General features: G+C 51.3%; 1 protein-coding gene across 3 annotated transcripts in view; it reads right to left on the bottom strand.

Annotated features, from left to right (window-relative positions):
* The window catches only part of STRN3 (striatin 3), a 984,550-nt gene that overhangs the window by 551,807 nt on the left and 418,053 nt on the right, over positions 1-14,690 (bottom strand). For all 3 annotated transcript variants that reach the window (XM_078659406.1, XM_078659407.1, XM_078659408.1), the window contains exon 6: positions 8,813-8,936. In XM_078659406.1, coding sequence (XP_078515532.1) covers positions 8,813-8,936 — 124 coding nt within the window. The remainder of the gene's footprint in view (positions 1-8,812; positions 8,937-14,690) is intronic.

Raw genomic sequence — 14,690 nt, 5'->3', positions numbered from 1 at the left:
GACGAGTTTTCAAGACAACTTTGTCCGGATGGACAGAAAGGAAAGGAGGCTTAGAAGAAAGAGCCTGGAGCTCACTCACTCTCCTGGCAGAGGTGATGGCAACCAGGAATGCAGCCTTAAGAGTCAGAAGACGTAGAGGGCAATTGTGAAGTGGCTCGAAAGGAGCGCACATCAAATAGGTTAGAACAAGGTTCAAGTCCCACTGAGGCATCACGAAAGGAACAGGAGCAAACGTGTGTGATGCTTTTCAAGAATCTATTTACAACAGGGGACTTGAAAAGAGAAGGCTGATGAGGAAGCCTCAAGAAGGCAGATATGGCAGAGAGGTAGCCCTTAAGAGTGCCCAGAGCAGAGCCCTGCTGGGCAAGAGAAAGAAGGAAGAGGAGAACCTCTGAAAGGGGGGCAGAGAGAGGATCCACAGCCTTTGCTGTGCACCATGCCACAAATTTGTTCCACCTGCAGGCGTATACCGTTTTTGTGGAGGGACGCCTGGCTGCCAGAATCACGTCACAGACTTCAGGAGGCAAGTCAAATGGCCTCACTGACGCCGCTCAATCTCCACATCTGGAGGTAGAGGCTGGACAGGTTCGGGTGGAGGACCGTCCCCTGCTGCTGCGACAGAAGGTCCTCCTGAAGAGGCAGACGAATCGGGGGATTGACTGACATGCTGAATAGCTCAGGATACCAGTACCTTTAAGCCCAGTCCAGAGCCACAAGGTTGGCTTGGGCCCGGTCGCGCCTGATCTTCAGCACTCTGGGCAGAAGTGGTATAGGCGGAAAGGAGTACAACAGACCGCTGCTCCACTCGCGACGAAAAGCGTCTCCGAGCGAGTGCTGCCTTGGAAATTCTAACACGCAGAACTGTTGACATTGCGCTTCTCTTCGGTGGCAAATAGATCTAACCAGGGCTGTCCCCACTGCTGAAAGAGGCCTTGTGCCACGTCCGAGTTCAGACGGCATTCATGATCCATCATGCACCGGCGGCTGAGTTCGTCCGCCCTGGCGTTCAGGGAACGCCAGGTGTTGAACCACCAGGGTGACGCCCTGGTGTTCCAGCCATGTCCAGAGGCGTAGAGCCTCCTGGCATAGGGTCCACGACCCCACCCCGCCCTGTTTGTTGCAGTACCACATGGCGGTGGTGTTGTCCGTGAACACCTGCACTACACTTCCCCGGACAGAGGGAAGGAATGCCTTCAGTGAAAGCCGGATCGCCCGCTGCTCCAGAAGGTTGATGTGGAGCCGGGACTCCGCCGGAGACTAGAGGCCTCTGATCTCCCTCTCTCCCATATGGGCCCCCCCCAATCCCAGGAGGGACACATCCGTGACCACTACGTGCTCCAGTTGGGGGTAGGGAGAGAGATCTGCCGCTAACCCAATCGCGGTTCGGGAGCCATCACTGCAACTGTCTTGCAGTACCCTCCAAGATTCGGATGTGATCGGACAGGCTGCCCTGATGCTGTGCCCACTGAAACTTCAGGTCCCACTGCAGAGCCCGCATTCGCCACCTGGCGTGATGCACAAGAAGGATGCAGGAGGACATCTGCCCCAGGAGCCGCAGCGTCAACCTGACAGACTTGGGATAAAGGCTGAAAGATCGGATTCAGAGCCTGAATAGCCCGAACCCGCTGCTAGGGGGGATAAACCCGAAACTGCGCAGAGTCCAGAACCGCTCTGATGAAAAGGAGCTTTTGAGAGGGGCACAGGTGTGACTTCGGCACGTTGATGGAGAACCCCAGCGAGTGCAGGAGGTCGGCCGTAGTCTAGAGGTGGGAGACGACTGTCTGGGGCGAGCCCGCCTTCAAAAACCAATCGTCGAGATAGGGGAAGACTGAAACCCCTAATCTGCGCAGAGGAGCTGCGACCACCACAATCACTTTCGTGAACACCCGTGGGGCACTGGTAAGGCCGAAGGTGAGCACGGTAAACTGAAAGTGCTCGAGGCCTACTGGGAACCGCAGGTAACGCCGGTTGGCCGGCAGGATGGTAATGTGGAAATACGCATCCTGCTAGTCCAACGCTACCATCTAGTCTTCTGGGTCCATGGCAGCTAGGACCTGAGCCAAAGTCAGCATCTTGAACTTCTTCTTCCAGAGGAAGCCGTTGACGCTCCATATTTCCAAGATAGGGCGTAGACCTCCTTTGCCCTTCTTGGCTACCAGAAAGTACTGGGAATAGCAACCACGTCCTACTTCTGGCTCAGGAACGCGCACGACACCCCCCCTTGGCCAAGAGGGCCGTAACTTCCTCCTGTAGAAGTCGCAAGTGATCCCTCGACATGCGGTGGTATTGCGGTGGCATGGCTGGAGGGGTCGCCTCGAAGGGGAGGGAGTGGCCCCTTCGGACGATTTGCAGCATCCACCTGTCCGATGTGATGGAGCGCCAGTGAAGGAGGTGATGGCGAACCCTGCCCCCCCCCCCCCCCACTGGCGTCGAATGGGCCTGAAAATTCGGACTTGGAGGATTTTGAGGCAGATGCTGCGGGCGGGTGTGGACTGACCTTGCCGGTGTCCCCCGGCAGCGCCACGGCGGTTACCACGTCCGCGACCGTGTTGAGGTTGGTTCTGCGGCCTGTGACTAGCTGGACGTGAGGGGGGCGCCCCTTCCTTGGCCACGAAAGCAACGAAAGGCAGAGGTTTGCTGGCGTTGGCCGAGGCCCAAGGACTTGGCCGTAGCCCTGGAGTCCTTGAAAAGCTCCAGCGCACTGTCCGCCTTGTTGCCAAAGAGGCGACGGCCATCAAAGGGTATGTCCATAAGGGAGGCTTGGACATCCCCCAAAAAGTTGGCAGACCTCGGGCAGGCGTGGCGGCGAACCGCCACCGTCGTTGCAATCGCCCTGCCTAGCGAGTCCGTGGTATCCAGCCCACACCGAATGGAATAGCGTGCTGCATCCCATCCCTCTGCTAGGGCTTGGGTAAGCTTTGCCTAGACCTCTGCCAGGCACTGCGGCAGCACTTCCACAACCGTATCCCAAAGAGAGTGGGAGTAACGGCCCAAAAGGCAGGCGGTAATGACTGACCGCAACCCCAAACAGTTTCTTTCCGAACTGATCATACCTTTTGGATTCCCGATCCGGAGGGGCGGTCGGGAATGCGGTCTGGGAGGTTGAGGCATGGATTACCAGGCTCTCAGGGGTGGGGTGAATGGACAGGAAGCTGGGGTCGCCCGAAGCAGGGCTTTGGCGTCGGGCCACGTTCCGATCTACAGGGAGGCTTGTAGAGGGCTTGGGCTAGGTGCCCAACAGAATGTCAGTGAGGGCTTCGTTAAACGGTAAGAAAGGCTCCAAGGAGCTTGCCTGCGGTTTGAGCACCTCAGTGAGGAGGTTAGTCCTCACGACCGCGACTGGGAGCTCAACAGCCAAGGCCTTGGTTGCCCTAGTCAACACCACGCTGTAAGCAACCCCTCCTCCGTAGGCACAGTAGGAGGGGAGACAAATCCAGTGTCTGGCGAAGTGTCCAGACCACTGGCATCCCCTAGTTCGTCTGCCCAGTCCTGGCTCAACTGGCACTGCAGTGCCAGAGGGTCCTCAGACCACTCCCAATCCCCCTCGTCATCCACCTCCTGATGGTCAGGAATAAATGATGGAGCCGGGTCGTCGGTGAAGGGCGCACCGGTCGGCGAAGAAGACTGCGTCGAGCGGCGCCGGTCAGGCGCCGGTCAGGTGCCAGATCCGGACCACGGTGGGGATCGGGGACGACACCCTTGGTGACGGCGCCGGTGGAGGGGTCGTAAGGTCGACCGGCGTCGTCACGGATCCATGCCTGGATCCAGAGGAACCCTGCGGCGTCCGGACCGGAGCCGACGACAGCACAGGGGCCGAAGCACCCGACGGCATCGGGGCCGGAGTTGCCGGCCCGCTTATGCTCCCAGACGGACCCGCAGGGCCCGAAGGCTCCTCGGCGGGTCCAGACGGAGGTAAGCGCGACCTCATGGCCGTGAGGAAGGCACTGATCTCCTCCGGCATCGCGTGCAGCCCATGGACCGGCGGGTGTGGAGCTGGACCCGGCGCTTGCGGCTCTGGCAGAGCCGCGTGGGCCGTGTCGCCCGCAAGAGGGTCTTCAGACCACCCCAGTCATCCCCCTTCTCAAAGGTCCGAAGCACAGGCTGCTGCGGTGGGTGAGGAACCGGGGAATACAAATGGTCCAATGGCAACGGTCGGCGCCGATCCGGCTCCATTTCCCAATTAGGGTCCCAAGTCGGAGCAAAATTGTCCGGAAACCCGGGCAAGGGTGGAGGTGATATGAACGGGACCCAATACAGCGCCGGGAACAAAGCCGCGGGGGCGCCGGGGGCGTGGCCGCCGGCGAAGGACCTTGCGACACCGGGGCCAGAGACGCCGGCGGAGGACTTTGCGGCGCGGGTGGCAAGCAAGGGCCCTCAACTGGGACTGCAGGGACCGAACGAGCGGGAGCCCTAGGCCTGAAAAGGGCGTTCATAGCGGCAATAAATTCTTGCACCTGAGCCGGAGACACCGACGGACCCGGATAAGGCGGTTAGGCCGTGGAACGCCCAGGCTCCAACAGAGCCACGGGGGAAGAACCCCTGGCCCCCTCGTCCGCGTACGGAGACCGACGGAGGGACGTCGGAGAGCGTAAACGCTTCTTTGTCTTTTTCTTGTGACATCTCTTACCCAATTCCGAGGGTGAAGACTTCGACCCTGAGGAGCAATGATGATGACCCCGCGGGCGGTCCCTCGAGAGACCCTTGGACTTCGAACAGCGTGGAGACGACTACCTGGCCTCCAGCAGCTTTTGGGACCGCTCCCGTATAGCCTTCAGAACCATGGCCAGACAGTCGGAACATGACCGGGAGTGGTCACGCTCCAGACAGTAGAAACAAACGCCGTGGGGGTCGGCCACCGACATCGTACGGCGACAGGTCCTGCAGGATTTAAACCCAGGCATCCCTACACGGTACCAGGAGTCAAGACTCAAAGAAGTAGAGACAAAAGTCTTAAAAAAGTTAGTAAAAAAGTGACTAGGGTACATGCTCTAACCGAATCTGCGCTTGCTGGCGCGGAAAAGGAAAGAACTGACGTCAGCGAGCATGGGTGGCGTCTAAGTAGTCTCCGTGACGTCATCTCGGTGCCTACGGCGCCAGCAACAGACGCGGAGCCGCACGACGCCACCTACTAACGCGCAAGGGTACTGCTGACAAAAAACTTTCCGGATCCAGTCGGATGCCTGGGGATATTCTACGGCAAGGAATATATCACTAACGTGTCTCTTTCAGATGCTACCTCTCTCATACCCTCAATGTCTTCAGGGTGAAGACGGAGCAGGCGTTACAGTCGTCGCCCTGATGATCCAGCAGGCGCAGGTTGCAGACCGGGTGCGTACTTGTAGTGACAGTTCTTGCAAAACATGAATGGTGTCTTGTCAATTACTGCGCACAGGGAGCCCCCTGCATGCGCATTCTCCAATCGTCGAAAATCTTGTTTTTTGACCCTTCGTCGAACTCAGGTCGTCTTGGGTTGAAACTTGAAAAAACGTCCTACCACTGTTTTTGTTTTTCCTTTATTTTCATCGATTCTTCTCTCCAATCTTGGGAGCTCCTATTGTATTGATCCAGACCCACCGGTGGAAAAAAAGAATCTGAAGATGGCGACCAAAGGTGGGAGCTTCCGGAGGAAGTACGTCGCCGTCACAGAAGGACACCAAATGGTGGTACCTCGACGCCCACCAACAACAAAAAATAAAGAAGAAATACAAACATTCCGAACCCAACCATTAGATGGCGGAATAATGCACAGCAAGTGAATCCAGAAAAGATTCATGTGAGAAGTTGGCCTGGTATATGATGTTCACTATTCTAGTGAACACCTTGCACCAGTCCAAACAACCCTTATGGTGATGGTTGTAAGTCAACCTTATAGGGCGTGTAAAGCCAGCTGTTTTACCAAATGTAACTCCTTGAATATCAAATGAAAGGAAACCACACAGGATATATATATAAAATATATATGTATTTATTTACTAACACACTCCTCTGAACTCTTTATGAGATCAGAGGCCAAAGCACATAACAAGTTACTTAATCAGAATACTTTAAGTTGCACAATTTACAGTTAGGCCCTAGGGGCGAAGCAAACCATATATTAAGAAAGTGGTATAAGTACCACGTCACGAGAAAAGGAAAGGCCTAGGGCATCGCTGGGGCTACACTATCTGAACCTTAGTTTAGAAGTAGGAGGCCCACAGGCGGCGTGTGCAGTGTCTTTACACACACGCGAGAGTCACTGTTAAGTCAATGGGAACTTAGAGTTTAGATAAAGAAGGATTTAGGACACTTCCGGTTTAGCTAGGAGGAAACAACTAAAAACCTAGACACTTGGATAGTCAATACCCTTGGGAGCACCGAAGTACTCGCGTTACCTCACCCACAGGAAGTGGGTGCATAGGTGTGAACATGTGTCGGGTTTCGCCGTTGAAGCCTATGGAGACCTGGAGGAAAGATGCTGCAGGCGATCAGGAGGAAGATGTCCGGGTGGACCCAAGGGTGGATCGAGGATGAAGAAGACCTGAAAGCAGAGGGGACAGAGTCTGGTTCACTAGCCAGTGACCGGGTGGAACAAGGAAGGAACCAGACTAGTAATCAGGTGCTGTCGTAAAGCTAGTCTCTTCAGCCACACGGACCAGGAGGCGTCGAGGACTACTAGATGCTGGAGAGGAGCTGTCCCACAAAGGTTTTAGCAGATGGAGGGGTCGACAGCCGGATTGGAGTCAACAAGCCTTGGCAAAGGCAACCCACGCAGGATTCAAAGAAGGCTTCTGATGCAGACCAGCAAGGTCTGAGGAGCCTCACCTTTGCAGGGAGGCAAGGGCCAGTCTGGAGCAACCAGACCAGCGAGTTGGTTCAAAAGGATTGTCGTCACAGAGGCTACTAGCCAGCGGGCCAGCAACCGGACCACGTGTCGAGCAGAACAAAAGCAGAAGGGCCCCACGCAGAACTCGTGGAGTGCTGATCGTCGGTGCAGGTGGAGCTCAGATACGGGGCTTCTCAATCCCCAGTGCACAGCTTCGAGGATACCTCAGGAGCTGCACAGGTACCAAGTTGCAGACTTTTCAAGATGTCCGGTCCCACGTGTCTCGTCGCCTCCACGGATCTCAGCTATGCTGCAGACGTGAAGAGAGGGTCAGAGAGGTCTGGAAGTCTAGGTCTTGTCAGGCTCTGTGCTCGGGTCCCGACGGGAGCGTCGACAAAGCAAGCCGTTGATTTGCTGGATGGTGCCTGGTTGCCCAGGGTGGTCACTCCTTGGCCACAAGGGAGATTCTTCAGTATTCAGCTTCAGCAGAATGTCGAAGGTCCAGAGTTTTGTTTCAAGTTTCAGTTCAGGATCAAATCTAAAGTCCTGGGGCTCAGCTCCTACTTTTATACAACTAAAAGGGGCTGGATTACTTTCTAGGTCCCTCCTATGGGAGGGACCGGCAAGGGGGGTGGTTACACCCCCTTTCCTTTGTCCAGTTTCGCGCCAGAGCTGGGGCTGGAGTGCCCCAGCAACCGGTTTGAACAGGGGTATGCATGGAGCAACTAGTGTGCCCCAGGCAGTGTCTCATTTTATTCAGCCCTCCCAGTCCCAATACACAAAGTCCTGTCTGGGGTGGTGCTCGCACCTCTCCAGGCAGGAAACCTATTGTCCAAACCTCTGTGACTGGAAGGACTCCCAGCAGCAGGAGGTCAGACTTGTGTCTGTGGCAGCAGCGTCCATTTTGTGACGCTGGGGCTCTGGTTAACTTTAACCGGGATAGTCAGCAACAACATGTCTTCTCCCTCTAGAAGGGTGGAATGCTACCCCCGTCGCCAGAATTGGCGAGGGGGTAGTATTCCAAAGCGTATGACACCTTACACAACATGTTTAGATAAAGCCAAACCAAAGTTAGCATACAACCGCAAGGATTATAATGCACTTAAGAGTATATGGTATGGCGATATCATAGAACAGCTATAAGGACATGGTTCCGAAAGCTGCAGACAGGCTCAGCTCATGCTAGAGCACCATCTCACACATAACCAAGCACTCTGCCTTCAGGATTGTTAAGGCCTGCCATAGGAGTGACTTATAGGTTACTGTGTGTCTATATAGAAGGGTAGATATAGGAATACTATACCTAAGCAAGGGGTGATTACACTACCTTTCCCCATCTGAGTGATCAGCCAGTTGTGTCAGTTTGAGTGGCCAGCCAGGGGTGGCATAATACATGCTGCAGCCCCTGGTAGGCCTTGGTTACACCTATGCCCTGAGTACCTAGGGTACACTTCTACAGGGGCTGATAAGGTGAACCACTTCCCAATTGTGGGAGTACATGGTGTGAATTTAGAGAGTGCATCTGGGCTGTGGGTCTGATTAGCAAGCCCACAGCCACATCTAAGTCGAAAACCAGTAAAGCAAAAGCAAAAAGTGGGGGTGACCATAGGAAGCAGACCCTACTCTCCTACAATTCACGCTACAAAATGGCGATCTTCTGAAGGCAAACTAATGCTCCACCCACGATCCACAGCATGGGGGGGCAGAAACAGACTCCACTTCTAAACTTCCTCCATTTCTGTATAAAATGCTAACTGAATTAATATCTTGACAGTCAGATGTATTACAAGTCATATTTTGGTTACTATATTCATAATAAGATTTTAAAACACATTAAAAAGTAGAGACATGAACATGTAACTGAAAAGCTCAGCAAGCAAATCGTGAAAGAAGCACAGAACAGTTGAATATAGTACTGAAAGAGGGATTAGCAAGAACTTTCCTAAGAACTAAGTTGAAGTAGAAACACAGCAACGTCAAGGTAAAACTACAATAGAGAAAGGGAATTACTTTATGTTTTTTATTCATGGGATGCTTATCTTTCCCATCACGAAGGTCCTCAATCATGTCTTCCTGATCCTCTTCGTCGCTATCTTCTGCATCTTCAATGAAATTAAACACATCACCAGAGTGCCTAAACAAAGGGAAAAAACAGACTTTGGCATCAAAAAGCTAAGATCTAACAGGTTCACTCTTCAGCAGTCTGCATTTTTAGAAAAAACTTCTTGTTCTTGGTATTTAACAAGTATGGAAATCCGCACCCAATTTTCAACCTGCAGCTAACTCCCAGTTTTTATGCTAGATCTATTCCTGTATGGCAGAGAGAATCTTTCTAAGAGGCTTCTTGTATGCTCACCAGAAGGTATGCCTATGTTTAAGAACCGGCCACAATAACTGAGAACTATTGTTCTTCTCCAGTATTGGGGTGTCTTGCATAGATTCACATTCCTGAATAAGTAGATAGCAGTACAGTAACATAATGCTCGTGAGACGCTCTTTGTATCATAGTAGTATATATGGAAAATGCTACTTACCAGTATGCATCTGTTCTTGGCATGTAGAGCTGCAGAGTTGCACACTGTGCATAGATCGCCACCTAGTGTTGGGCCCGGATGTTTGCAGTTTGTTTTTGTCCTGAAAAGTTCTTTGGAAGTCACGAGATAGGCGACGCCTCCTTTGGACCACATTGCGCATGGGCATCGGCTCCATCCTCAGATTGCTTTTCGTCATTAGGGAAATGATGGAGCTTTGCAAGAAAAGGAAGGATGTCCATGTAAGCTGTTTCTAATTAAGATAGTACTGGAAGAGATAAGGGTAGGCGTGTGTAACTCTGCAGCTCTACATGCCAAGAACAGATGCATACTGGTAAGTAGCATTTTCCGTTCAAGGCATATGAGCTGCAGATTACACACTGTGCATAGATTGTATATCAGTACCCACTCTTAGCGGCGACCACCCCTATCCGTTGCAGTAGTTTGAAATTGTGTTTTGAGAACAGCTTGGCCCACATTAGCTTGTTGTTTAGTCTGCACATCTACACAATAGTGTTTTGTGGATGTGTGCGGTGTAGACCATGTAGCTGCTTTGCAGATGTCATCTAAGGGAATGGTCCCTAAAAATGCCATCAAAGCCCCCATTTTCCTTGTACAGTGGGCTTTAGGAGGAACAGATAACGTATGTTTAGCTTTATGATAGCAAATTTGTATGCATTTGACAATCCACCTAGCTAACCCAGATTTTGATATAAGGTTGCCCTTGTGTGGTGGTGAGAAAGACACAAAAAGTTGTTTGGTCTTACGAAAGGGTTGTGTTCTCTCAATGTAGTATAACAATGCTCTTTTGACATCTAGGGTATGAAGAGCTCTTTCTGCTACTATCTGTGGCTGCGAGAAGAACACAGACAGTTCCACAGATTGCTTGAGGTGGACGGGAGAAAAGACTTTGGGAAGGAATTTTGGATTAGTACGGAGAACGACCTGTTCGTGATGCATTTGCAATTAGTGGTTAGTGCTTGTAGTTCACTAACTCTCCGTAGCGAAGTAATAGCTACTAGGAACGCAACCTTCCAGGTTAAAAATTGTAGTTCACATTTATGTAAAGGTTCGAAGGGAGGGCCCATTAGCCGTGTGAGAACAATATTCAAATTCTACACTGGTGAAGGTGGTACCCAGGGAGGAATTATTCGTTTGAGGCCTTCCATGAAAGCTTTAATAGTAGGCACTCTGAAGAGAGATAGATGCTGTCTGTTTTGTAGATATGCTGGTATGGCAGCAAGATACAGTCTAATACACGTATAGGCAAAGTTACATTTGCTATGATGTGTTGAATAGACACGTCTAGAGGATTAATATTGTTGTTGTGACAAATTACAAAGCGTTTCCACTTGGCTGCATAGCATGCTCTAGTGGTTGGATGTCCAGCCACTTTTATGACGTTCATGCAATCAGGAGGAAGGTCAAGATATCCGAATTCTAGGATTTCAGGAGCCAGATCGCAAGGTTGAGCTGAGCTGGGTCCGGGTGTCTGATCTCTCCATGGTTCTGGGTTAAAAGGTGTGGAGATAGGTATAGCTTTTGGTGCGGCACTACAGACAGTTGTAGCAGTGTGGTGTACCACGGCCATCTGGCCCACGTTGGAGCAACTAGTATGAGGGTTAGAGAATGCTGCTGTAGTTTGCGTACTACTATTGGCATGAGTGGTAGAGGCGGAAAAGCTTACGCAAAATTGCCTGACCAGTTCATCCATATCGCATTGCCTTTGGACAGTGGGTGTGGATATCTGGCGGCAAAGCTTGGGCATTTGGCGTTTTCGTGGGTGGCAAAGAGGTCTATCTGAGGTTATCCCCACATCTGAAAGTATGGTTGAAGAACTTGCGAATGAAGTTCCCACTCGTGGATCTGTTGTGTCTGATGACTTAACAGATCTGCTTTGGTATTCTGTACTCCTGGAACATGCTGGGCTCAGAGGAATATGTTTAAGGTATAGCCCACCACCATATGTTCTGTGCTAGCTGAGAGAGTTACAGGGAGTGTTTTCCGCCCTGTTTCTGTATGTAATACATGGCTGTCATGTTGTCTGTGCGGACTAACACAGCTTTGTTTGATACTTAGTTTTGGCAAGCTTTCAATGCTAGGAATAAGGCTAGTAGCTCCAAAGGATTGATATGAGGTAACTTTTGTTGTGGTGTCCACCTGCCTTGCATGGTGTGTTGCAGTAGGTGTGCTCCCCAGCCGGAGAGCGATGCGTCTGCTGTCAAGACTATCTGAGGAACTGGCTCTAGGAACGGTCGCATTTTGAAAAGGTTTTTGGTGTTCCACCACTGCAGAGAGTGATGAGTCCGACCGTCCACCAACACTAGGTCTGTTAATTGACCTTGAGCCTGGTTCCATTGGCGTGCTAAGCACTCTTGGAGAGGACGCATTTGAAGTCTTGCAAGGGGCACTATGAAAATGCTAGAGGCCATCATCCCTATGAGCTGCATGAACACTCGGGCTGAGAAGGAGTGTTGTGGATGAAACTTTGTGAGAAGAGCTTGCATGCTAGCTATCCTTACCGGAGTGAGATAAGCTAGCGCTGTTGAGGTGTTTATTTTGGCACCAAGGTATTGTTGTACTTTGGATGGTTGCAGATGGGACTTGGTGTGGTTTACTGTAAACCCTAAGTTGTGAAGCAGTTGGATAGTGGCATAAGTGTGTTCTACACACTGGTTGTAGGTGCTGTTATTTATGAGCCAGTTGTCCAGGTATTGGAAGACGTGGATGTGCTGTCTTCGTAAATGTGCTGCCACTACTGCTAGGCACTTGGTGAATACTCTTGGTGCTGTTGTGACTCAGAATTGAAGTACTTTGAATTGATAGGGCTGCCCGTCTATTACAAATCTGAGATACTTCCTGTGAGCTTCGTGAGTGGGAATGTGGAAGTATGTGCCCTTGAGATCTAGAAAAGCAAGGAAGTCGTTTTGTAACAGAAGAGGAAGGACTTGTTGGAGTGTGACCATGTGGAAATTGTCTGACTGTATGTACATGTTTAGAGGTCTGAGGTCTAGAATAGGCCTTAGAGAGCTGTCCTTCTTTGGGATAAGAAAGTATAGGGAGTAGACTCCCTTGTTTTGTTGGTGCAGAGGAACTGGTTCTATTGCACCTTTTTCCAGTAGAGATATTACTTCTTGCTTTAGCAGTGATAGATGCTCTTGTGACATTGGACGCTGTTTGGGTGGTATGTTTGGCGGGGGTAGATGTTAGTTCTAGACAGTAACCTGATTGAATAATTTGTCGCACCCACCTGTCTGATGTGATGATGGTCCAGGCAGGAAGGAATTGCTGTAGTCTTCCCCCCACAGGAGTGGAATGGTGGAGGGCAAGTGGAGGAAAGTCATTGAGTAGGGGTGGAGGCAGAGCGGGAGTTGTTGGTTTTGCCTCTGCCTTTGTTGTTGTTACCTCTTTAACCCCCTCTTTGGTAGCCCTTAGTGAATGTGGATTGGCTAGGGGTCTTATAGGAAGTGGAGGGGCTATCGGAGGAGTAGCCTCTTGTGTTGCCTCTATATGATGAGCGACGAAAAGAACGTCTGGGAGCTTGCAATTGCAAGGCTCCCATAGATTTAGCTGTGTCTTTTTTCATTTTCTCTAAAGATACATCGACATTAGGGCCAAATAAGCGTTTCTCATCAAATGGCTGATTGAGGATGGAATTTTGTACTTCGGGTTTGAAACCTGAAATACGTAGCCAGGCATGCCTATGCAAAAGGACACTGGTGTAAATTGCCCTTGAGGCAGTACCTGCGGCATCTAGGGCACAACGAATGGAAGCATTAGTGATATTTTTACCTTCCTGTATGAGTTCATTGGCCCTATTCTTATATTTATATGGTAGATGCTGCATTATGGATTCCAGTTTGTCATAATGTGCCATGTCATATCTTGCCAATACCACTTGAGTATTGGCAATGAGCCATTTGTTAGCTGCTTTGACGCTGTTCATTTGCCGGAGGCGTCAAGGAGTTTAGATTCCTTATCTGGTGGTGAGTCCTCACCTGATGTCTGTGAATTGGCACGTTAACGTGCGTTAGAGACCACCAAGGAATCTAGCAGTGCTGGGCCTCTAATGTAAACTGGATCTGTAGGGGCAGCTTTGTATTTTTTCTCAATGTGGGGGTTGAGGACTCGAGCCCGGACAGGATCTTTAAATACCTCTGTTGCATGCTTAATGACCCCCTTAAGCATTGGCAAAATGGAAGTGGACCTTTGTGTAGTGTCAAAAGAATGCAATAGGAAGTCGACCCCCTTGGTATTGGGCAGCCCTATGGACTAGTAGGTTAAACCCTATAGTGTCCTCTGGGGAAGGGGGGGAGGGGAGGTCTGGAGGGATATACATCATCTTGAGGGACGTAAGGCACATCAGGAGTGGTACAATCATCCCATGGATTAGGTGACTGAGGGGGACTATTGGTCCCTACTGGGTCATGTGCACCCTCACCTGTGTCATCAGAGTCTGTATCTACATCATCATCTGGATTAGGGGATGGTGTAGGAGAATGATGTGGAGGAGGAGTATGGGGAGGTGGTGGAGAAGGGACCCTTAATGGAGAGGTTGCAATGTCTCTCTTCTTTGGAGGAGGAGGAGGTGCAGGCGCTTCCAGGTCTCTTCTTGGTGCTATGAGTCAGTTGGCCAGTTTCAGGATCCTTTACAAGAGTCTTTTGATTAGGATCTGTTGTAAAAAGCTCTTCTGTGGAGGACAGATCCTTTTGTGTCGAAGTTCTCGGTTCCGGAGGTTTTTTCGGCACAGACTCAGTAGCTGGTCTAGGGTCTTTCAGCTTAGAACTGTGACCTTTTGAAATGTCCTTAACCGGAACGTGTTTTTTCGGTTCTGTTTTTTTTTCCGGCTCCGTAGCATGGGAGTTGGGACCTTTAGGCAGTTTTTTACTCTGCTCCGAGTGCGGTTTTGACGTCTATGAGCCGGTGTCAGTCTTCGGTGCCGAGTGCCTGGGTGTTGAAGCAGCGGTCGGCGTGGATAAGGAAGATGGCTTCTTTTTCGGTGTCGGTATCGGACACCGGGAATAGGCTGACTCGAGCCCGAGCCACCTAAAGGCTTAGTAGGCTTCTTTGCCAGGCCCGAAGGCAGGGCGTGGGAAGCAGTCTCTTGGTGCACACCCGGGCCCGAAGGTGAAGGTGTGACAGAAGCCTTTTTGGAGGGTGTCGAGGAAGGGTCGGGCCGACGTGTGTACTTAAGACCCGTTGAGCTGGAGTGATGTCCTCGACGTCTGAGTCTTCGGCATCAGAGGAGCTGGCGCTTTCTTTGGCCCGCTGCTGTTCTAGCACGTCGACGCCCTCTTCAAAGATGTCGTCCAGGATCGAAGCTGACGAGCGAGCCATGGTTCCTCGAGCTCGTCGG

Source organism: Lissotriton helveticus, chromosome 9 (genome assembly GCF_964261635.1).
Source record: "Lissotriton helveticus chromosome 9, aLisHel1.1, whole genome shotgun sequence".
In the NCBI taxonomy this organism is placed as follows: Eukaryota; Metazoa; Chordata; class Amphibia; order Caudata; family Salamandridae; genus Lissotriton; species Lissotriton helveticus.
The sequence above is the reverse complement of the archived record's forward strand: the minus strand, read 5'-3'. Positions and strand labels throughout refer to the sequence as shown.